This window comes from Cimex lectularius, unplaced genomic scaffold, assembly GCF_000648675.2.
Source record: "Cimex lectularius strain Harlan isolate CLEC.00 unplaced genomic scaffold, Clec_2.1 scaffold106, whole genome shotgun sequence".
NCBI classification, from domain to species: Eukaryota; Metazoa; Arthropoda; class Insecta; order Hemiptera; family Cimicidae; genus Cimex; species Cimex lectularius.
The window spans coordinates 894,607-918,655 of record NW_019392769.1 but is presented as its reverse complement, the minus strand read 5'-3'; the positions used below and the strand labels follow the sequence as shown (position 1 = coordinate 918,655).

Here is a 24,049-nt window from a genome sequence, read left to right as displayed (position 1 = left end):
TGTTAGCATGCTATGTGGTTCGACCATAGACTCGACATATTTAGTTTTTATAAATATATTTATAAAAACTTGCGGTGGTTTATTACAATAATGCAATAAAATTTAGGGACTGCCGTTTTAAGATATTCTTTAACGTCAAATTAGTCTTTAATGAACATTGTCATTTATTATACATTTGAATTTAATGTACAAAATAATTTTAAAGTGAAAAAGTATATTATGAGATTTCTGTGTGTGGTGTGATGAACCTGTAATTTGGTCGTTACCGATCATCTTGGTCTACTTATCCTTTATATATTCATCTGCTGGAAAAATTTCAGTTTTTTGCAATCTTTAGTGTTGGGTTTGTGTTATAAATCAAATTGGTACATGCACACTGTATGGATAGGCAAATCAGAATAATCGGTAATGACAAAATTATAGAAAATGGAGATATTTTTAAGCATTGGTTTTAGTTTCTAGAAATCTGTGTAACTACAGTACAAATTAATAGTTTACAAAATTCTTGTCAGGTTTGATAAAAACATACATGTACATAACATCAACATTATAAAAAAACAAAAAAATAATTTCCCATTTCTTTATTACTAAAAATTACTTTAGTTTCACTTTGCAAAATATTTCCGAAAATATATTTCCTATAAGCCGAAATGTGTGTCTAACAAATTTCAAACTCGTTCTTTGCCGGTGGCCTGAGCGCATCCATAATCTCAGAGTCTTCAGGATCATCGTGCTCCCTTGTGAACATTGCAGGGACAGTCGGTTTGTAGTTCTCAACGGCTTCGATAAACGACTCTGGGTAGCCAGGAGAGTAATACCTGAAATATTGAAAATTGTGAATAACGAGTATTTCTGGTGTCGTGAAAAAAAAATACCTTATAATCTCCTCGGGGAAGCAATGGTTGACAATGTTGATGAGCTCCATGAGAGTCGAGCCCGGCTCGGCTTGAATCTTCTGGATTCTTTGTAGGCATCCGCTCTCGACAAACAGTCGTCTTGCTCTTGCATCCACAGGAAGCAACTTTAAAACAAATATAAAATAAATTTAAAACCTTAAAAATGTAATTATTCAAATTTAAAAAAAAAATAAGATTTTCAAAATTCATTGATACATATGATTACTAAAATCAATGTAGAAGTTAAAATTAATATTACCTAACAAACGCTACGATAAATGAATAAAACATACCAAATAACAATCTAATTTCTTCAAAAGAAAACTTTTTACAGTATCTTTTAAAATGTTTTAATTGTAAATAATTAAGTTTACATCTTTAAAAACAATACAATAAAACAAAATACGTTTTCAATTGATTGATATGCTAATTGTATAATAATACAATATATTATTTTAAATTTTATATTTAGCTTTTTCCTTTTGTGTTTCCTTGGATTATTCCATAAATAGAATCATATTAATAAAATCAATAAAGATTAAGATATTAATTATGTTGAAAAACATTGTTTTGATTAATATTTTTAATAATACATATCAAAGTGATTAAAATGTGTTTGTTAAATTTGCATGAGTAAAAAGTGGGTGGGCTCGGGTGGGTAGCAGGCACAAGTCTATTAAAGTGTGCTATATTGTGAACATAATCAATAACTAAATATCCCGGTCTTGCCACAGTGAGACACTGACCTTATTCCTTCAGCTTGACATGTGAGATTAGCCGTAGAAACTAGAAAGAATGTTAGATATGGAAGTGAAAGGCTGTGCGATCAGTGTGTCCACCTTGAAAAAAAGGCTGATGCTTTGCAATTACTCGCATCGATATTTTAAAATCAGCGCCTTAGACAATGAAGAATCGGTCGAACCTAACAGGCCGCCGGTGAAAAAGAAGAGAAAGATATACAGCGTTAGAGCCCAGGCGAAGGAAAAACAACTACAGGAGATTCTCAGCATTAAGACACCGGTCAAGAAAAAGAAAACCGTAGTAAAAGAAAAACTACCTTTGCCAGTATCGAACTACGTCTACCCAACTTATCAAATTCTAACGGATTTGTACAAGAGCCAGAAAAAGACTTTGGAAGAAATGAAATTGACTCTTGTCATCCCTTTCAGTTATGAAAAGGATCAACACAGCCTATTCGACATGACCGTACTACTTCCTTACATGTCAAACGCATACCATAATCTATACAACAAACATATCGACAATCTAAAAGAACTAATAAAGTCAACGTCCCACTTTGATAAAGAAGGAGAAGAAGATTTAGAAAGAAAAGTACTACAGATAAAAGGCATCATGCAGTCTGAAAATAATAGCTTAGAATCTGAATGTGATTATGAAAGTAAGTTCAAAGAATAAAATATTTTCTTACAAATCACAAGCTTATTTGTGTTTATTTTTTTAATTTTAATCTGGATCACATGAAAAATTTCAAACGAGTGCTTTCAATCAATATGAAAAATTTCTTTTCAACATGGCAATGTTCTAAAGAATATTATCATCAATTATTAAAAATTAAATGCAATACGCTTGCTCAAATTTTGAATATCACATAATTATAAAAAGCACAAAATATATACCAGATAATTTTATTAAACTATTAAAAAAAAGTTTGGTATTATACCAGGTATATACTTATAAATATATATTTTATATACGCATTATATCGTCTATTTTTAATATTTCCAAAAAGCAATATTGTCTCATTCAAATATTAATGTTTTTCATATATCTACTATAGTAGTGTGCCCAATAATCATTATTTTTAAAATTTATTAAACATTTAAAAATAATTATCAAAATAAAAATTTTAAAATTAAAACAATCAACACTATTTAAAACAATTATGATTAAATATGTTTAATGTATAAATGTTTAATAAATTAATTAAATATCAACCCTGCCAAACTGCTTGGTGAAAAATGAAACATGGACCAAAGTTCACTTGAATGTTTTAGAAATATTTCGTTCATATCGACAATTGTAATATAAATAAATACTTGGCATAATATTTTAGTTTAATTGCAAAATAATATGAACAATATGAATAATAATATGAAAACGTGTCTTTTGAAAATTTTCCTTTGTATAATCGTTTCAGTTGTCTAGAAACCATAATTTTCGGAGTAATAATTTTGTATTAAATATAACAGAAATTAATTATAAAAATTAAAAAATATTTGTATTAAAATTATAGCAAACATTGAACAAGACATTTGTTTGTTCTATTGGGCAAATCACAAATTTTTGAAAATCATCAATGCTTGTTGAAGTATATTTATAATTAATATTTATTATATTTTTATCTGAAAGTGTGTATTATTTATGCTTATTGCAATAAATTGTATACTTATATATATTTTTTAAAAGTACATAATATATTGTAATCTGTGATTGGCAATTATCAATATATTAAATAAATATTTTAAAACTCTGCCCCTTAAATGAACAATATTTGTGTTTCTAATTATTCAATATCATTTGAACATGATTAAGGGGGGTCGGGGGGTGCAACAGTTTACGAGTTAACATGGCGCTCATCTCTAAGGTAAAGGTTTCGAGTTCAAATCCAGCAGCCCTGCATTCAAACCCGACATAAAAAATTTAAAAAAAAATTGGTCCATCAGTAGCTTATTTTAACGCACAAAAACTGGAGTTGCCACTGGTCTGAGACGTGGTAGGCTCGACTCTTTACACCCATGTATATATACATAATATATAGTACATACTCACCTGGCTGTACTGAGCGAGAACATATTTGAGTATTTCCGGAGGAGCTTTTTCAAGCATGGGTTCCAGCTCAGTCAATGATGTGCACATCGAGAGTGTAAGTTTCAACGCACCCTTGCACTTTTGTTTCAAGTTCTCACTGCTCTTTGGGCTTTGATAAAGCTATAAAAAAAAAATATATTAAGAAACAAAACTCAAAGGATAAAATAGTGCAAAAATAGTACTTCAAGAAGTCGTTGGAAGGTGTTCGCCTTTGCAACTGTCTCTGAGTGCTCAGATGTGTGTTTTCCTATCTGGCCAATAGCCCAAGCCAGAGTCGCCAGAATGTGATCAGGAAAATTTTGGTTGAGCATAAAAGCAAGTGTCTCTATACCCTGAAATTTAAATTTTTTTTCTATATCGGCAGTTTTTTAATTTTTAAATAGATTGACAAACCCTTGAAGCTTTGATCGCCAATGCGATAAATTCAGATTGAGCAGCCATAAATCCGATAGCAAGAACAGCAGGGAACATTGGCTCTTCGTCGCCAGACTGAATCAGCTGTAGAAGCCCACCGATACCCCCTGAATTCACTACTAACTGAGCTAGCTGAAAATTAATAGTTAATATGTTAGATCTGATATAATAAGTGATCAGCCTTCTTAAAATAGATTTAGAGATGAGGCCAGTTAGAAAGAAACGTCAAGCTTTTGAGGAACTTAAAAGCTTGTCAAAGGAACTGAGTGTTTTCTTACTAACTGGCCTCATCCCTGATTTTCTCTTAATATAAAAATATGTTAACTTAAGACAAGCTATAATTATGATTATACCTGAACATGGTGTTTGCAAATTTCACACAGCAGATTAGCCGCAGCTTTTCGGACAGTTGTGTCTGGATGGCCCAAGTGTAATACTGCGTCTGTAACTACATCCGTTTCTACCACAGATTCTGCTAAATTCAACGTATGCTTTGCTATTTGGGAGAGAGCACAAATGGCTTGTTTCTAAAACGATCAGATAGGTTAAGAAGAATGAAGAAAGAAGAAGAAGAAAAATAACTTTATTCTGGGACTGGTGTCCCCTAAGAATAATTTACATGAAATAAATAAAGGAAGTTCCTTCTAGGAAGTTAAAAATAAATAAAAAAGATAGAAATCTTGGCACAATGTATACCAGTAAGGCAGGCCAGAAGAGAAAATTACGAGAATATTAAACAAAAATCACAAATGTTAACGTGAGATCTCTTCTTGTTGGGAGAGGAGGTGATTATACAGGTGGGATTTAAAGGAGGAAAAAGAGGCAGCGTGACGAATAGAAAGGGGAAGGGAGTTCCAGAGTTTAGGTGCTCGGATCAGAAAGGATCTTTCGAAGGTATGGGTTGTATGTTGCAGAAGGATAAGATCGATTGGGGATGAGCATGTCTTATGAGTGAGATGTGAGGAGTTGAATTGGAGGGGTTGGATGATGTAAGAAGGACGACGAGTGTGGATGGACTGGTAAAGAAAGCAACTTAGGAAATACTGTGCACGGAAGGAGAGGAAAAGCCAGGAAAGTTGGGAATACAACCCCGACACCTGGGATCTTTGTGGGGTGCCGTACACAATTATGGCGGTGGATTTGGACAGATTGAGGACTAGGGAATTTTTATGGGCCCAGTCGTTGATGGAGTTTAGTCTTTTTGAATCTTGAGAGTGGCCGAGTGAAGATCGAAAGGGTGGAAGGATATGTATATTTGGGAGTCATTGGCATATAGGTGATAGTTACAGGACTGGATGGAGTCGGGCAGGTCACTGATATAAATGGAAAAAAGGATAGGAGAGATGCTAGAGCCTTGGGGCACCCCAGATTTTAGAGGGAGGAAGGAGGAGGTAAGGCCATTGGGAAGGGAAACAGCTTGGTGGCGATTGGTAAGGGTGGAGTGGAACCAACGGATGGTGCTGGCAGAGAACGAAAAAGATTCGAGTTTAGAGAGGAGAGAAGAGTGAGGGATAGAATCGAAGGCTTTAGAAAAATCAAGAAGGACAAGAGTAGTAACTTTCCGTTGGTCCATTGCTAAGTGGTTGGGTGGAATAACCTTGGCAGAAGCCAGATTGGAGGGGGTTGAGAAGATGGGACTGTTCAAGGTGCCTGGAGACTTGTGCTTGGACTAATCTTTCTAGGGGCTTGGACAGGTTTGAGAGGATGGAAATGGGACGGTAGTCAGTAGGGGAGGATAGGTTGGGGGTTTTATTGACAAGGTGAACAAGGGCTTTTTGCCAGGCTGTCGGAAAAACAGAGTTTTGGAGTGAGTAGTTATAGATGTGAAGTAGAACAGGTAGTAATATTGGGAGGCAGAGTTTAAGAAAATGGATAGGGATGCCATCAACTCCAATGGCATTGGAGTGGGAGAATGCAGTAATTGTATTAAAAGTAAAGATAAATTTAAATAAATGGCTCGTAAATCTTACTTTCAGCCTTGGACTTGGAAAAGCCATACACTTAGCAAGCAGCATTGTACACCCTGAATCACAGATTGCCTGTGACAGGCTCGGATCATGTTTTGCTATATCACCTATGGTGGATGCTGCGACTTGTTTAAGGCAAAGCTCTGGCTCATGAAGGCATAATTGCAGCATCGGTAAAACACCTAAAGTATTGTAAAAATTTGTATAGCATTGGTAGAGTTAATAGTGATGAATTTCATACCTGCTGTGACGCAAGCTTGTGCAAGGGCAGTGTTATGCTTTGTAATGTATCCAACAGCCCAGGCTGCTGCTTCTTTGACGCCTGTGTCGAATTCCTCAAGGCATGTCAAGATAGCTTCCAACGCTCCCGATGCGACTAGCGTAGTGGCCATTTCTGCCGAATGTTTTGCGACGCACCTCAAAGAAAACATGGCCGCTTTCTTGTAATATTTCTGCAAAGGTGTGCTTTAAGAAAACAGCCAAAGAAAAATTTGACGGGCCGCTTACGCTTCGCTTTTCTATACCCTTCAGCATAGTTGGTAGAACGTCGACGTTAACCGCTGCTTTAGCAGCCTCGGGGCTATTGTTGGAAAGTCTTCCGATCGCGAGAGCGGCGTTCTGTTGTACCCTGAGGGAAGGGTCAGACAAAAGAGCCTGCAGCAGCTCGAGCACATTACACTTTAGCATACAGTCAACATTGATAGAGCGCAGTGCCATATCGGCCATCGTTTGAGCAAAATGAATCCTCGCTTTTTCATACTGATCAAATGCTGTACAAAATTGATAAAATTATGTGTATTCAATAATTTCTAGATTCTTTTTATATACAAGAAATAAGTCATAAATCACAGATAAATCAAGTGAAAGAATTTTTGGTATTGTCAAAAAGATTTGACTACAAGGATTTAATTTTTTTTTTTTTTAAATATGAAGACAGCAATTGAAAAACATTAATATTGTAGCATTATTAAATATGAATTATATTTTTTATTGTCATATTTAATAAAATCATCAAAAACCCGACCGCATCTCACGATATCTGAATAACTATCACTAATATAAATAACGGTCACTAATCTCTACACATCAAATATTAAGTTGAATCTGCAAGTAATGACTTTTAGTTTGCCTTGGCGAAAAAAAAGAAAAAGTATTAGGTAACTTTTTTATAAAAATTAATTACATTAAATTTAGGTACAAGATAAACATTACAACCCATAATACAGATTATAATGGAAATGGCACAATTTTTGTAGAACACTACCAATAGGTAGTTCTACTTGTAGAGTTCATTTAGAAGAAAATAAGCAGATCAAATACTTTCAGATACTCAGGTAGGTATAAAGTCCCAAACTTGTCTAGAAATGCCTAGATTGTCTAATGGGCTAGGAAGGGAATCTAAGGAAGATTGACATAATCCAACACAGTATGTGCAGATTCTGTAAAGAAGCAGAGAAGTCATCAACTTTTTACAAACTGTGACGCTAGACTTATCCACAGGAGTCTTTGACATGTACTACATAACTATAGAATAAATTCAACCATTGAGACTAGACTTAATAAAATTTCTTAAAGAACCAAAAATGTGTCGGCTTACCGAACTGCATGTTTTTTTTTTCAGGCATCACATGTTGTTATTGGGATGAGTTGGGTAAATCTTGACTCATAATGATCCGCTGTTGAGTTGCGGAAACGATGTTTGGGTGATGACTCCCGATCTGGGAATCTGTGGAGCATCGTGTACCGCGGTATGAGCATGATGCCTAAGTGCTCTGTTGGATTTGAAGCTTGACAGATGCATACTGCCAAATAAAGTGAATGAAGATTGATATGGTATATACTTGGTATTGATTTAAAGTTGAATCAGGTCCCAAAAGTGGTTTGAGTTTACATATGCTCATATCAGTGAATACGTTAGTCTTTCATCCAGATGAAGATAACTGTGTAGAATCGTTTTCCAGGTGAAATGCCTTAAAAGTAATAGTCTAACCGTACAAAATAAGTTTTATTATCTATTACTCATTAACAGTTTTATACAGGGCTAGTAATATTTAAGTTTAAACATTGTTTAAGTATATTTTAACTCTGTTTCTTCCTTGAAGCTTTTAAAGTGACCTATTTGGACTCAGAAATAATTTAAAAATTTGTCATATATTCTTATTTACATACATGATAATTTATATTTAAAAAATATTAAAATGACTTAATATTCTTCTTCCCTTTAAATTTATATAATTTTTTAAAAAATATAAAATGGTTCTGGGTGGACATTTATTTTGTCAAAGTTGCACATGTCTTCTTCAACTTCCCTCAACAGATGTTTGTAAGCAATAACTTTTAAGAATATCATCAAAAAAACACCCCATATGTTTGTGAAATTTCATGTCAAAATGTAAAATGTTCAACGAGCATACATTCTTTATTTTGGAACTTCGTTTTATCAGTTTCTTTCTGAAATCACTCAATATGATACCTCTGGTCCATTTCCCTTCTTAAAACACCTCCAGTTACAAGTGAGAAAAGGGATACTTAATATTAAAATCATACCTTGTATAACAGCTCTCGATCCCATACTATTGTCTTTTGGTTTACGTACAATTAAGAATTGAAAAATATGGGAAATAGAGGTTCTGAAGCTAAGGATGAACAATTTGCAAAAACAACTGAGTCTTGGGAAATAGGAACATTAAAAAAGGTATGAAACAATCAGATGTTTTCATAATAATGTTATTAAGTATCAATACTGTATAAAAAAAAAGTTGATATATTTAATCTATATATATATTAAAAAATTGGTAACATCATTAATAAAATATATATTTATAAAATATGCATGTACTTGTATTAGCATGAAAGGCATATAAATTAAATTGGGAACTAAACATTTTAAAAATGTAACTTTGTCTTTGTGCACAGTTTGCAATTGTCCTGCAAAAAAGAGGGTATTTGTCAAACCAATACAACAGATGAATTAATTGAAATAACAATGTGAATAAAAATATTACCATAAATGCTGGTAAGCAATCTCGATGAAAAATGTGGTTGCAGTGGAATATTACAAGACTTTCTTTCACATTACTATCTAAAACATAAAAATAAATAAATAATAAATAATCAAACACTGTTTTAAATTGTAGTCCTTAAAATAATAAAAAAAAATTACCCTTGGTGCTTTTCAAAATAACTTTTTTATGACAAGACCCACATTGTTGATCATCTAAAAAAATAAAAACAATATTAAATGATTGGTATAAAAATTAAAAATCCAACAGTAGATTTCTTACCACCAATCAAAACTCCTCTTTGCCTAATTGACCGTACTTTCTCACTCAAGGCGAACGAGTCATTCGCTAAAATTACATTACAGCCTTCTTGAACTTGAACCTAAAGAAATAATAAATTCACTATTTTCGTGGTCCGCTTGACCAATTAATATCTTTCAATCAATTAAGGTTTTTAGTTGAGATAAAATCCTTAATTAATTGAAAGAAATAATAAATGAAATATTATATTGAATTGTTGAAACTTGTCTGTTTTGGATGTTTATAAGCAGTTTGATCATTAATGAATTGATCTTTGTTTGCCCGTTGTCGCATGTTTAATAATTTTAAGTTAAAGAGTTAAATTTTTATTTAAATCAATTTCTACTTAAATATGTATTGGCTTGTAAAATAAGTTTGTAGCATTTTTTAACAATTTGATTTTATCCCTCTTGTCTTTGAAGCAATAAACATTGCTGTCATTAAATTCACTAATTTCATGGTCCGCTTGACCAATTAATATATTACGATTAATTAAAGTTTTTAGTTGAGATAAAAAAGTCAATGGCACGAGCGGGATTCGAACCCACAATCTTCGGCTAGATACACCGCTGCTCTACCACTTGTGCTATCGTGACCTCGATCCACTCGGAATGAAAAATGAATGAAAATGATTGAAAAATGGCAAAAAGGAGGGAAAACTCAAAAAGGTGGGGTTGAGATAGGAAGTTGGTGTCCGAGTGGATCGAGGTCACGATAGCTCAAGTGGTAGAGCAGCGGCGTTCTAGCCGAAGATCATGGGTTCAAATCCCGCTTGTGCCATTGATTTTTTTATCTCAACTAAAAACCTTAATTAATCGTAATTGCTGTCATTATTGTTTACACACTGAAAAGCAGTTAGTTAAGGTTTTTTTTCAAATTCATTTTGGTGTTTTGCCAGTTTAAAATGGAGGAAAAATAGTTCATTTTCATTACTTAATGACTTTTTATTGCCACCAAGAGTCACGTTTTGTGATTTTCTCCTAAAACATGATATAAACAACTATTTTTAAAAAGACTGATAACTGGGAATGAAAAGTGGGTCCTTTACAACATGTTCAGAGAGGAAAATCGTGAGAACAACAGAGCGATCCCACCGTTAACACCCGATTTACACCTCATAGAGTAATGTAGGGCATTTGGTGAAATTGGAAGGGACTGCTTTACTATGAGATTTTTCCGCCAAACCAAAATGTTAATTCTGATTTATACACTGCACACAAGTGGAGCGATTAAAGCCAACAATTGACCAAAATTGACCACTATTGGCTAATCACAAGATTGTTTTCCACCATTTCGCTCCCACATGTGCTTGCAGATATGCCAGTAATTATTGGGGCCTTGGCTGGGATGTGCTACTCCACCTATTTGCAAGGCATTCAGAATTTCACTTATTCCGGCCAATGTAAAACTTTATTAATGGGGGAAAAAATTACTTAATTGAAAACGGCACAAAACACACTGAGTCGTCGCTTAAAAACCTAAGAGTCCACGATTTGCTATATCAATTACTAAAAAAATGTAACATCGAGGTTTGATCGAATGTCACCGAGAAATTAGTGAGAATCTGTAGTTAGGAGCATGGTTGTTGCGGTGGTATGGCCGGTTCTCGATGGGTTTCGCCGGCGGGGTGGTCGGAAGGGGTGCAGGGCGTACCCTTGCCACTCACGCTGTTTATGTTAGCTAATTTGAGAAATCATGGGTAATATGATAACATAACCCCCCCCCAAAAAAAAAAAAAAAAAAAAAAAAAACCTAAGAGATTTTGGGAGACCAGAATTATAAAATTACAAAGAAGATGGCACCTAGTATTGGAACAAAATGGTTCATGTATTTTTGTTTAAATTTGTTTACCATAAAAAAATGCTACGAACTTAATTTACGACTACACAATATATAATATTTTATCATTACATTTCATTCAATTGTTTATATATTTTTTGTATTGCAGAATGATTCCTACCTTGTGGATCTCAAAGGAAAAGAATATTAATAAATTAAAATTGTAAATACAATTTTCTTTTCTTAGTAGTATTAATTTAAAAAATTAGGTTAAGTTTCACCCTTACCTGAAGATTGTACCCCTGCATCAGTTTTACCAACGACTCCTTGAGGGAAGGTATAGGAAGTTTGTTGTCTATTTTTTGAAGCAGGATGTTCGGATCGACATATGTGCCTATGTTCTGAAGAAGATTCGTTATGCACACTGAAAATAATATTATTATTGAGCATGAACTTTTTTTCTCTAATGGTACTAAGCGAAATTACTCGGCTTGTCTAATGAAAAGCTGATCAGGTCTTCCCAAAGTTCTTCATCGTCATGCTCCTTGCAAAAATCTATCGCTCTTTCTATGTCTCCTATGCTGGTAAGAATAAGTTCTAGCGCTTCTTTTGTATTTCCAATCCGGCCTGATAAAAATATTTAAAAAAATCAATTATCTAAGCGGCTATCTATCTAAGCTGGAGGACAACACCAGCTTTCTCATACCCAATAAATAAACCATTTCTTCGTTCAATTTTCCACTTTTGCATATATCCAACGCTTCTCGGATAGCGTAATGGTCACTCATTTTCAGAAAATTCAAAAGCTTGTCCGGCTCAAAGTCCGCATACAGTCTGACCAGTTTTGAATGATTTTTTATACAAGCTTTCGAGTCGTGCTTGTTCAAGGCATCTAAGTACTGTATAAAAAATAAAATTTGTCATTTAATCGATATTAAAATAAATCCATTAAATTTAGTGGTCTATTGGCCAAATTACTTCTTTCAACTAATTAATCTTTTTATGTAAGGTTTTTTGGTTGAAATGAAAAAGTTAGTGTCACGAGCGGGATTCGAACCCACGACCTTTGGCTAAATACGCCGCTGCTCTACCAATTGAGCTATCGTGACTTCAATCCACTCAGACACCAATTTCCCATCTCAACCCACCTTTCGAATTTTCCCTCCTTTTTGCCCTTTTTCAAATGTCAGGATTCGATTCTCGGCGACATATTAAAATAAATATCAAACTCACCTTAAAACAGTAATAATTGTGGTCTTTGAGCGCTTCTACAATATCATCTGGATTGACATTACTGTGTAGAAATGTTCGAATCGCCTTGTTTTCGTCCATTTTCATGAGATCTTTCGCCGACTTGTGTATACTGCTGTGTAATTTGTGCTGTTCAATCAGATTAAATACTCCATTGTTTTGCAATCTTAAAAACAATATTACATTCTATTACTGTTTCATTATTTAAAAAGGGCATGACCAGCAGAGAAACTCTCATGTATCAAGAGCACTAAAGCATCTGACCCATCTTCACTCGATTAAGAATAGGCCATGCAAAGATTGACCCATGGATACACTTTTAGGCCAAAGTCCAAGTGTAACTTAACTAAATTAAAGAATGCCATTCCTTGGTTCCATATAGTGAGCAAGTAGGAATACCACCAATTTGAAATTTGTGCTTGAGCCCGGCAGCGAGTACTTGGGTCCCCTGTTCCGATTCTAGTAGGAAGCAGGGTTGTTTTATTGTATGTAATACTGACAATTTTGTGTCCTCTAGTGTGCGTGAGTGTGTGTATTAAGAGTGAATGTATAATTAGCGAGTGTGTAGTGTCAGAGCTGTGGTAGAATATTGAGCACCCCATTGACCCTAAATTAGGTTGGTATATAATAGATGGTAAGGGTGATGGAGGTATATTGAGTATTCCACCACCTTAAGAACGCTTGTAGATCTTTTTTCATCGTAATCGGATTTTTTTTTTTTTTACCAAACTTGCAGTGTTGTACAGGCTATAATGACAAGTGAGTATCAGTCCGGTGACTATTTACTGCAGTGTGCTCATCTGGCCCCCCTCATACCAGATGTATCGACCATTTTCTGCAAATTGCTTGCCAACCCAATATCTTAAAATTATCACATGCTTTTATCAATCATCATCAATAAAGATTCAATTTTTTTTCTGCATCCGAAAGTAATTGTAAAATTTTATTTCATTTCCTTCCTTCTCAAAAAAAAAAAAAATGCACCATATTCTTCACTTTCCAATAGTATAGGATGTACCCACAATGACCTTTTATGTATTTCTATTTCTTTTTGTTTTTTCTTGTATAAATTGTAGGCCAATAGGATAATTTTTTTCCCCAAGGTTTGTTGTATTTTTGTGGTGGAATTCCATTATCAAAGGTTGAAATTCTTTAGTTCCACCTGTTTATTAAACCGTTCCTGTTGTTTGTTAAATAGTTGGAAGTGAAGGCTTTATTGACATTCAAGATTTTTGTCTTTCTTATTATTCAACATTATACATAAGTTAATTAAGGTTTTTAGTTGAGATAAAAAAGTCAGTGTCACGAGCGGGATGCGAACCCACGACCCTCGGCTAAATACACCGCTACTCTACCACTTGAGCTCTCGTGACTCGATCCACTCGGACAACAACTTCCCCTCTCAACCCCACCTTTTGAATTTTCCCTCCTTTTTGCCATTTTTCAACTGGTCAATTTGTCAAGCGGACCACGAAAAATGGTGAATTATACATAAGTTTAATATACCAGTTCAAAACCGAGCCAGAGAGAGATGTACTCAAAGTTACAGTCCATCTAGTAAAAGATAATATATGTAGATGTAAAAGATAATATAACTTATATCCATTAATCTTCTGCCAATTGTCTGATGGACAAAAAAAAAAGAAAAAAAAAACCGGACGTCTACAAGGACTATAACCCTTTCATTGTGATATGGCTACCCAGTGAGGCAATGGGAACATGACATACGTGTTACATTGTGCTCCAGTCTCTTCACTTTTAGACTCTCTCAAAGAAGCAATGTGTTGCTTAAAAGGGTAAACAATGGCGTTATGTTATCTAAATTTTCCACTCTCACCAGCAATAAAAATAACTTAAACAGCACACTGCTTCTATGATCTTGAATGTATAAGTGAAGATAGGTTGCTGACTGTCCTGAATAGGTTAACAGATGTAAATTGGTAGGAATGCATTGACGGAGCCCAACCTCAATGTCTGAGCAGGCAAGTCTCCCCAAATAATTTTTTTGTTTTAATGAGGGTTTGCAAAGGTCACATCAACACTGGGGATGCCAGTGTTTTGAAAAAAAAAAAAAAAAAAAAATGGAAGTATTCAGGAATGCTGTATTTGAATGCAGGACCTTTACCTTACAGCAATGAGCGCCATGTTAATGCTTTAATCATTGCGACCACCGGCACCCCTAGTATATTTTTTTTTTAACGAGGGTGATTCAATTTCAAGATTATTTGAACCCTCGGGGTGCTGTTTTGAAAAAAAATTTATACATATATCAGGCTCGAATGCAAGGCCGCTGGATTCAAACCCCGGACTTACCCCTAGTAATTCTTTAAAAACTTTTCTGAATGCAAAGACTGTATTAGAACTGAAAATGTATTACTATTTTCAAAAGGTATCCTTTCATTATACAGGGTGAATTGCTACTCGTGCTACAAACTTCTCCAGTAGATTCTTCACCCTAAAATGAACAAAAAAGTTCATATTGTCCATGGTCCGATTCTCAACCATTTCAGAGTAATTTCGCTTTTTATCGATTTTGAAAGATATCACGTCCTGGCGTCGGAAAATCGTGATATCTTTTAATCTAAACATTTCTCTTAAAATCTATAAGCACCGTTGAAATCCCCGTTAATTTTTAGAGAGAATCAAAATCATAATTCCATTGAAATTTTTTAATTTAATTTAATGCCCATTTAGTATGTAATGCTTAAGAAGTTTACAAACAGCTAGAAGGTCAAGGAAGAAAGACCCAAACGTTTTGCCACCTTCATCTTCTTATTGAAAAATTAACGGGGATTTCAACGGTGCTTATAGATTTTAAGAGAAATGTTTAGATTAAAAGATATCACGATTTTCCGACGCCAGGACGTGATATCTTTCAAAATCGATAAAAAGCGAAATTACTCTGAAATGGTTGAGAATCGGACCATGGTCAATATGAACTTTTTTGTTCATTTTAGGGTCAAGAATCTACTGGTGAAGTTTGTAGCACGAGTAGCAAGTCACTCTCAAACATTAGCAATCCTTGAACCACCATTTTTTCTCTTTTTGTCATCAACATCTTGGTCTCACAACCACTAAATAAGAAAATGACGAGTGCGTTGGAAGCGTTATTAAATCAGGTAGTTTTCCTCAAATTTGCTGCCTTCTGAGACTAAAATTAGAAACTCTGGATTACTTTATACACTTTCCGATTTACACAATTTTCCACTCTTTTTGTAGTTCTGGCTGAAATAAAACACAAAAAATTAGCCCAAACATTTTGCCACCGTCATCTTCTTATTGAAAAATTAACGGGAATTTCAACGGTGCTATTAGATTTTCAGAGAAATGTTTAGATTAAAAGATATCACGATTTTCCGACGCCAGGACGTGATATCTTTCAAAATCGATAAAAAGCGAAATTACTCTGAAATGGTTGAGAATCGGACCATGGACAATATGAACTTTTTTGTTCATTTTAGGGTGAAGAATCTACTGGAGAAGTTTGTAGCACGAGTAGCAATTCACCCTGTATATTACAAACCAATTTTGGATAAAACCTATTTATTAGAAAGAAAACGCTCAGTTCTTTCTTTGGGCATTTAACTCTCTCTCTCTATATTTTTTATATAATTCACTGGTTATGTTCCTCTGGCGTTATATCTCAATTTTTAATTTTATTTTCTTTGAAATCTAGGTTTCACAGTCATGAAGGATATAGTTCTCAAATGCTTAATGAAGGAACTAAGTGTTTCCTTTTTAATTTTATTTTCAGTTTTAATTAGACTCACCCCTCATAGTTTTTCAAATTATATAATTATAATGTCTTTAAAGATTAATCATTAATTATTTTGGAAATAAGTTTATCTTCTTACATAATTTGCCATATGTTAATTGTAAAATAAGTAATAAATGTATCATTAACTATTTTAAAAACTTACTTGATGTACATAGAAAGTGCCTTATCATGATTTCCCATGTGGGAATAAATGATGGCTAAAGCTTCAAGGAGGGTAGGATTGCTTTTCAAGTCAGACCCAAAGATACATTTCAGCACTACTGCTCCCATTGTAGACGGGTCGTATAACGCAGGTGGCCACGCTTTAATTTTATTTAAAAAACCCTTCAAAATAGGTAAATATAAAATAAAAATAATCCGTACGGTCCACCTCACCGAATGAAGGCACTTCAAACTTACCTCTTTGTCGTAACGTAAATACTCGTAAAGAATGAGCTCATAGCAATGATTTGGCAGGCGACATTCTAGAGAAATTGGTACGTAATCCGCTAACGCGTGAGCGGCCTGATGTTCAGCAAACCGTCTCAGTTCTTTTTCCCACTTCATTTTGTCATTACCTACATTCAAATGTATTTAATTAGTTAAAAATTAATTTTGTTTTTAATAGTAAATATAATAAAAATCACATGCCTAAAATATTTTTACACTGGTCTGCAGCCTTTTTGTATTCACGCTTTTTTAAAAGATACCCTATGTACTCTCTACCCACTGAATATTTCGAATGCCTGACAAAAGGCACTTTAGAATCTGCGACGGCTTTTTGAGCCATTTCAAACTTACTGAAATTAATTAATTAGTAAAAAAATTAAGTTTTTTTTTTTCAAGTGACTCACGAATGATTGATAAGCCAGTCGATACGGTCGTCAGCATCGTACGGGCATGCTACAACTATATCACGAGGGCTTACAATGACAAATTGTCCTTCATCTGGAAGGCACTCTGGAAATATCCAAGGATCAGAAAACGAATAACATAAAATATTACGTATTATACCTAAACTGTAATCGGAAGCGGCATATTTTTCAAAGCCCCTGAGTGAAAGAAAATGTGAATTGAGATCCTCATAGCCGCTCGATGTCGGCTCGATGACTTGGAGCTGTGGCCTATCACCGTCCAATCCAGAGTTGTTGATCTCCTTGGTACAGCCGAGAACCACAAGCATGTTGCCCCACGGTCCGACACCACTCACTATGTACTCCATCTGGATGGTGTAAACTAAAAGAAATCTGTCCATTTTAACAATGTACTTTTAAAATGATGAAAAATTCAATGTACCAGGCATAACGACAAAAGCAGAAATATGTGAAGGTGTTGCTGTAGTTTTTCGTTTAATGGCACATATTTTAATAGTGTTATTCCAAGCAACGACTAGATTATTATTTCCTTCCCAGCACATGGGGCATTTTAAATCTATTCTAAAAAGTAAAAATAATTGTTAAATTGTTTTATAAAAATTTATGGAACATTAAAATTTAATGTTTAAAAAGAGAGAACTGAGAAAAAATATCTTTTATGAAATAGAGTAATTATAAAAAGAAAATTACTGGGGTTTTGAAGCCCATTTTACAAGTCCTAGAGATGTTTTAACATCGACGTCATAAACTCTGAATCCAACTTGTGTCGACCAAGCCAAGAGCTTTCCATCCGGGCTCCATTTTATATTTTTAACACCGCCTTCGATAGAAGCGTCGCCTAATACGGTTGATCTAATCCGGGAAAAAAATCCCTTTTCATGAAGCACTAGTTTCTCATCTCCTATTTGAAAAAAAAAAAATGTTATTTATTTTTAATTTAACAAGGAGACAAAACAGACCTGTAATGACCCGCCTGTAAGACCCTCCTTTTGCATATAAAGGATCTATCGCAACAGATCGAACGAGTCTTTCTAAACGAATTTCCTGATTATTATCACTATCATAAACACCGAAGACATAAACCTGAAATACAAATACAATTTGGCATTAACAAAAAAAAAAAAAAAAAAAAAAAAAAAGACTTCTTCGATGTGATGAAAATGTTTGGTTATTGTCCTCCCTTGATGAAATTGACGCACTTGATGAAATAACATACAGATGAACCAGTGACAGTGCCAAAACATTTCTAGAAGGGCAGACCCAGAAACGACCAAATTAAAAAAAAAGTGTAAATTCTTACTTTCCCGTCATCAGCACAGCTGGCAATATAATCGCCGTTTGCATCGATACTGATTTGGTTGACAGCTAAAGTGTGCGCTCGGAGTTCTTTGTCCAAAACTACATTTCCCTGATGGTCCAGAAAATAAATTAAACCCCAGTCAGTCCCAATGCATACAAACTGAAAACAAATTATATTCATAATTACTCTCAAACAAAATAGACAAAAAAAAATTAAAATTTTATTAAAAATTTTAAAAAAATTGCAATACTGGTTTTACATGGCTAATCAATTTTGGATTTTAATAATTATTTTGGTCTGCCCAACTCGCTGGTCTGTCAGATGCTTTTGTAATTTATTTCCGACAGGCCAAACAAGTGGAATAGGCAGACCAAACTGATCTCTGATGACCAAATTCCAGTCATGAAAATCTTGCCAATCACATTGGAGGAAACTCTTAACAGAAATAAACAAAATACCACAATTTATCTTTTTTCTATTCGGTGGCAGAGGAAAATTCCATGCTGTTTCTAATTATGTGAACCAAGGAGTCTATAAGCCGAACGCAGCTGTTCTTAATGACTACACATCGAACAAATTCATGTGAATGTGCAACATTGATTTTCTTACAAACCACTGAGCTACTGTCAGAATTTGTAGGCATTTTTCAAAGGTTTGTACCCTTTTTTACACAGCAGTTAGCACAGATCTCAAAATTGTGCATCCATACTGCCATGACAAATTAATATTAGATAAACCAGCCTTCTCAAGTTTAGTGGTAAAAGAGATGATTTTCCTGTAATAGTTTCCAGGCATTGTATGTGCTATTATTTATCATATGTTATTTCCAAGTGAGCTTGCTGTCAACGCCTAAGAAATGGACTGCTTCAGTTTTAGGCATTCTTTTGCTTTTGAAATAAACCACATGGGGTGGTAGTTTTTATAGGTACATAAGTGCTACGTCGACTTTTCTAGATACATGATGATTCTTCATTAAATATACTATTTTTCTATTCGTGCCAAATAGTTTTTTTTTATTTTTAAGTTCAATGACTGACTCAACAGCTGATCACTTAGAACCGCTAATCATCAATTTCTCATAAAATTAATTCATTAGTGTTTTAGTTAAAGTAATTATCTAAACTGGAATGTATGATAATCTGTATCACATTGTACCCAGTACCTAGTTCCATTTGGAGGCTCGATAACTTTCACTGAAAAAACCCATTTTCAAGAGTGTCAGCCACTTGGCTACTTTTTAGGATTGAAATTTTTCAATATGGAGCCAATATGCACAACATTGACAAAACAACTTTCATGAGGGCTTATTAATGAAGAAACTGGTTGTTCTAATGATGTGAGGCGATTACAGCAACTCGGAAATATTAATGAAAGACATACTCTAAAGCAAGATATTCTGAGCTACAGTTCTAGAACTTCAAACATGACAAGATCGGTATACAAATATTATGTTCTCAATGTATATACAGGTTTTGTTTCAGGGCTTATGATGACCAGATGCAGTGATAGTCTGTAGAAGAATAGGGAAAGGATAATGTCCTGGAAAATTAATGAAGGATTAAAGGGTTTGATATTTGTGCTGATGGTTTAAGACCAAGTGTAAAATATATGTGCCTTTAATGGGATGATTGCTCTAGTAATAAATACAAAATCTTATAGCATCAATACCACATTGCTGACCTCGCTACATGAGTCAGGATCACTGACACAGTTAAGTCCATTGTCATTTATTTTTATAAAAAATATGAGTTTAAACACAGTTGGGATGAAATGGTGGCTTTGAAGGTTTCTAACCATGGGATGGGTAGCAAAGTTGTTTAAAATTGTAAATAATAACGTTGTATTGAAAGGTTCCTTAAAAAAGTATTGGGTATGACTGTGGGAAGAGATGTGTTAAAAGTGAGATTATCCACGAGATGACAATATTGTTCCCTATGGACTAAACTGCTCAAAAATGAATTGGGATATTGCCAATTCTGTAGTATTTACTTTCCCTAGCATATTTATTATAAATTGCATTAAAATTTATTAGAAATTATTTTGTTTTTTACAGAAGGAAAGTTTAATTAAGGGATTTAGAAAAATAACAAAATAAAAGGTTTTAATTTTATAATTTTGTTTACTGGACACAATGTCCTCTGTAAGACAAAACTTCTGTGCACCTGTTTGGCGTACTGTTAATAAGGTTGTCACTAATTTCATAAGGGATTTCACTCCATACATGTTGCAACGCTGCATTCAGTTGTTGCAGGTCAACTGGCTGCGGATGGTGATGGAAAGCCTTTTCTGCAATGCATCCCACATATGCTTGAAAGGATTGAGGCCTGGAGACAATAGAGGGAGGAGCGGCAGATGGGTTTTCTAAACACTGATGAACAACTATGAGGTCTGGCATTGTCACCCAGAAACTGAAAATCCCTACCAATGAGATCCCTGGTTTGAGAAATGAATCCTCGATAATTTCTTGGACATAACAGACTGCGGTGAGGTTGCCTTCAACAATATGGACTCCAGTTTGTCCTCCAGTGAAATTCCCAGCCAAGACTATTACACCTCCTCCAAACTGCACTGAAGGGAGCACGAACTGGAGCACTGTACGCATCCCCTGTTCTCGGCACTCTTTGGTGCTTGCTACAGACAGAAACATGCAGCATTCCAATTGGTGTTCTCTTCTAGACGCTCGCTGCACCATGTTCTCCTGAGTTGCTGGTGGCGGGCTGTTGCTGCAGATCGTCTTAAAGAGGCATACGATGTGAGCCAACTTCCCACAAATGAATACAAATCATTTGGGTTGATGCCTGCCAAAACACCTTGTACTTCATTTAGGATCTGGTGGGCACTATGGAAGGGTTCCATCTTGCAGCAATGACAATATTTCTGCCCTCGCTTAGTGTCTTAACGAGCTGAGTTCTACTACAGGCCTCCTATTGGCACTTCCAGTCTCTCGTTATCAGGCTAAAGCCCAGGAGACCACTCTTTAAGAAAAGCCAACTGTGATATCCACATGTTGGTGACCTCGATGACTCATTCTTACAATAATATCGCGAACTTATGGTTTAATGACTTTCCATGGTTTTAGAGAATACAACTGGATTAAAATGGAAAAAAGACGGCTGACCACTTTAAGCCAAACCAAACCACGTATAACAACAACGATAAGCAAATGGAGGAAAAACTATCAAAGCCGCTACAACTTTTTCCCTTTTCGGACTTTTTCTCTCCTGCGCAGGTTAAAAGAGTGATTGCAAAAACACCAACTAAGAAATCACCAGGGGCAGACCTGATCACCCAACCCCTTCTGAATAATTTACTAAGGAAAACACTTGTACAGCTCACCCAAATATTTAATGCCATACTCAGGACCACTTATTTTCCCTCCAAGTGGAAGCTTCCCCACATAGTGATGAACCCCAAGCCACAAAAGGACAAATCAAATCCGGAAAATTATCGGCCAATAAGTTTACTTAGCATTGTTGCTAAAACTTTTGAACTGCTAATTCTCCCGACCTTCATGAAATACCTGAAGCCACTGATCCCAGATCATCAATTTGGTTTCCGAGAAGGACACTCCTACCCACAACAGCTCCAGAGGGTAATTGACAACTTCCTCGATGCCTTCGAACATAAAAAAGTCACACTGGGGTTATTTCTTGATACAGAGAAAGCTTTCGACAGAGTATGGCATATAGGACTATTAGCAAAAATAAAAGATAGCCTACCGGGCACCTACTACCGACCTATCCTTTCCTACCTGTCGGAAAGAACTTACTGTGTCAAAGTACAGGATGGCATCTCTGACCCAAAGCCCATATTTTCTGGTGTCCCACAAGGCAGCATTGTGGGGCCTCTCCTCTATTTGGTGAGCGTGAGTAATCTATCATCCCAAATCCCAGGAACAGTCAAGACAGCACTTTTTGCTGTTGATGTGGCTATATTGAGCACAGGAGAAAACAGACCTTGCAACAAGTCACTGACCAAGTTTCTGAATGGGCGGACAAGTGGAAAGTCAAGCTAAACCTAGATAAATCAAAATTAGTCCAGTTCACAGGAGAATCCAGACATTTCAAAACAGGGCCTTACGGATTTTAACTGGAGCCCCCTGGTATGTGCAAAATACCACACTGCACCAAGACCTGGACATTCCTCTAGTGGACCATGCACTGAGAGACAGCTACCGAAAGATGTTTAGCAAGTTCCAGTCCCACCCAAACACAGAAATCCAAGGGATACCGGACCACCTACCTCCTGCACGTCCACACCGCAGACTCAAGCGCAAGCGACACACCGATATGTTAACTAACTATAACTAACTGTGATAAACTGTGATTAAATTAGATTAAATCATGTGTAAATAATTTAAATATTAATAATAATTCTAAATAATTAATGAAGGGAGCTGCTGAGCTTAAGGATCCAAGAACTGTTTGATGCTGTTAAACATTATGCCACAACTATAAGTACTATGTACAAAAGTTTAAATTAAAAAAAAAAAAAAAAAAAAAAAAAAAAAAAAAAAAAAAAAAAAGAATCTCTTGGGAGACACATCAAGTACAACTGCGGGAAAGAGCTGTCATTCAGCTGCCCTTACTGTTCGCACAAAACAAAGCAAAACAGCAACCTGAAAACCCACATCCTTCTGAAACATGGTCTAAATTAAACAAACATTTTAGCCCTGCTATTACAAATGAATTCATTTGACAGTCCATTGAAATTATAACTAACAAAAAAAGACGAGAAAAGGTGTTTTTTTACAAAATGTGTAATCTTCATGTTTACTGTTGTTAAGTAAATCCGTTATTAAAAATGAGGATTAACATTTATTTTTGCTTTGTATTTTCTATTTTGTTTTATCCAACTAACAAGAATTTATCGGTTAATTTAATTAAAATTAATAGAATAAGAATAAAATATCCCTATTTATTTGTGAGCAGTTTAGTTTGCATCGCTGCGATTGGCGCGAGTAATCTACAGGCAAGACTATACTGCTTAGTGATTCTGGAGGTCTGGTGTTATGTGGAAATTGCGTCTGGGGTGTTGTATCCTTACCGTTGGCTGTAGATGCCTCTGGATCTCATTTTATTGTACATTTTTTGCAACAAAATTGGCCTTATGAAAAGGAAAGGAAGGTCAAGGAAAGCTCCTATAAAGTGGAAGTTTTCCACTGATATCCTTGCTTGCTTCTAATATTTATTTAGACAGAGCAGTTATTAAAATTACTCCGATTTATCTAGATTAGTCAGCATTTACCTTCGGATGTATGGCTACGCAGGAGGCCGAGTCTGCTTTCAGGATGTTTTCAACGCCATTGCCCATCCGCATGTACTTGAGCTTGGGCTCCTTCTCATCCAGGTCCGACCCTTCATCCTCTTCCAGATGCTTTCCGGACAAAATCATGGTCAAAACTGGCTCAAGGAAATGTCAATATAAAACGAAGACAAATTACCTCATCAGACTTATTGCTCGAATTATCATCCATGACATGCTTATCAGAACTTTCTTATATGCTTGTACATTGTTATTTATACTAAATTGTTTGCTTATTTAACAGATAAGGATTCCCAGATGGAAAACCCCAAATTGTCGGCACCGCGGGGGCTGTTAAATTAATTGACTTTAATTAAAAGAGTATACCGAGTTTGATGATGTGCATCATACAATTTCGGATCCTTTGAGACGGAT

The 24,049-nt window shown here is 35.0% G+C and overlaps 2 protein-coding genes and 1 long non-coding RNA gene across 4 annotated transcripts; 1 reads left to right on the top strand and 2 right to left on the bottom strand.

Moving 5' to 3' along the window:
• Window positions 1-564: 564 nt before the first annotated feature.
• LOC106662210 (sperm-associated antigen 6-like) lies at window positions 565-8,792 on the bottom strand. Its single transcript, XM_014386095.1, has 10 exons — window positions 8,654-8,792; window positions 6,614-6,876; window positions 6,348-6,558; window positions 6,110-6,288; window positions 4,493-4,666; window positions 4,119-4,271; window positions 3,908-4,057; window positions 3,687-3,845; window positions 876-1,021; window positions 565-818 (listed from the first exon to the last, which is right to left on the bottom strand). Exons 1-10 carry the CDS (start codon window positions 8,676-8,678, stop codon window positions 659-661), a joined length of 1,620 nt encoding a protein of 539 aa, XP_014241581.1. The 5' UTR covers window positions 8,679-8,792; the 3' UTR covers window positions 565-658.
• On the top strand, window positions 8,713-11,417 carry LOC106662212. The gene is made up of 2 exons (XR_001339859.1): window positions 8,713-8,801; window positions 11,357-11,417. It is a non-coding gene; the product is annotated as an uncharacterized LOC106662212 (long non-coding RNA).
• LOC106662209 (vacuolar protein sorting-associated protein 41 homolog) lies at window positions 8,903-24,049 on the bottom strand. Of its 2 annotated transcripts, none has more exons than XM_014386094.2 (19): window positions 23,814-24,049; window positions 23,618-23,746; window positions 18,371-18,529; window positions 18,030-18,153; window positions 17,761-17,971; window positions 17,492-17,631; window positions 17,210-17,431; window positions 17,050-17,155; window positions 16,847-16,995; window positions 16,616-16,773; window positions 16,359-16,540; window positions 12,421-12,604; window positions 11,894-12,086; window positions 11,674-11,814; window positions 11,475-11,611; window positions 9,391-9,490; window positions 9,270-9,323; window positions 9,112-9,188; window positions 8,903-9,034 (listed from the first exon to the last, which is right to left on the bottom strand). In XM_014386094.2, exons 1-19 carry the CDS (start codon window positions 23,844-23,846, stop codon window positions 8,993-8,995), a joined length of 2,541 nt encoding a protein of 846 aa, XP_014241580.1. In that variant the 5' UTR covers window positions 23,847-24,049; the 3' UTR covers window positions 8,903-8,992. The 2 variants fall into 2 exon arrangements, 1 of the variants encoding a protein (XP_014241580.1); XR_002910415.1 differs by having other exon boundaries at window positions 9,007-9,034; window positions 9,112-9,184.

Excerpts from the sequence above, each read along its gene's own strand:
- LOC106662210 (XM_014386095.1), bottom strand. The coding sequence starts at position 8,678 with ATGGGATCGAGAGCTGTTATACAAG. Across the intron at positions 6,289-6,347 it reads ACAAGCTTGCGTCACAGCAG|GTGTTTTACCGATGCTGCAA; the intron begins GTATGAAATTCA and ends ACAATACTTTAG. Across the intron at positions 4,272-4,492 it reads TTTGCAAACACCATGTTCAG|CTAGCTCAGTTAGTAGTGAA; the intron begins GTATAATCATAA and ends ATTAATTTTCAG.
- LOC106662209 (XM_014386094.2), bottom strand. The coding sequence starts at position 23,846 with ATGGATGATAATTCGAGCAATAAGTCTGATGAG. Across the intron at positions 9,324-9,390 it reads AAGAGGAGTTTTGATTGGTG|ATGATCAACAATGTGGGTCT; the intron begins GTAAGAAATCTA and ends TTATTTTTTTAG. Across the intron at positions 9,189-9,269 it reads TATTTTGAAAAGCACCAAGG|ATAGTAATGTGAAAGAAAGT; the intron begins GTAATTTTTTTT and ends TTTATGTTTTAG.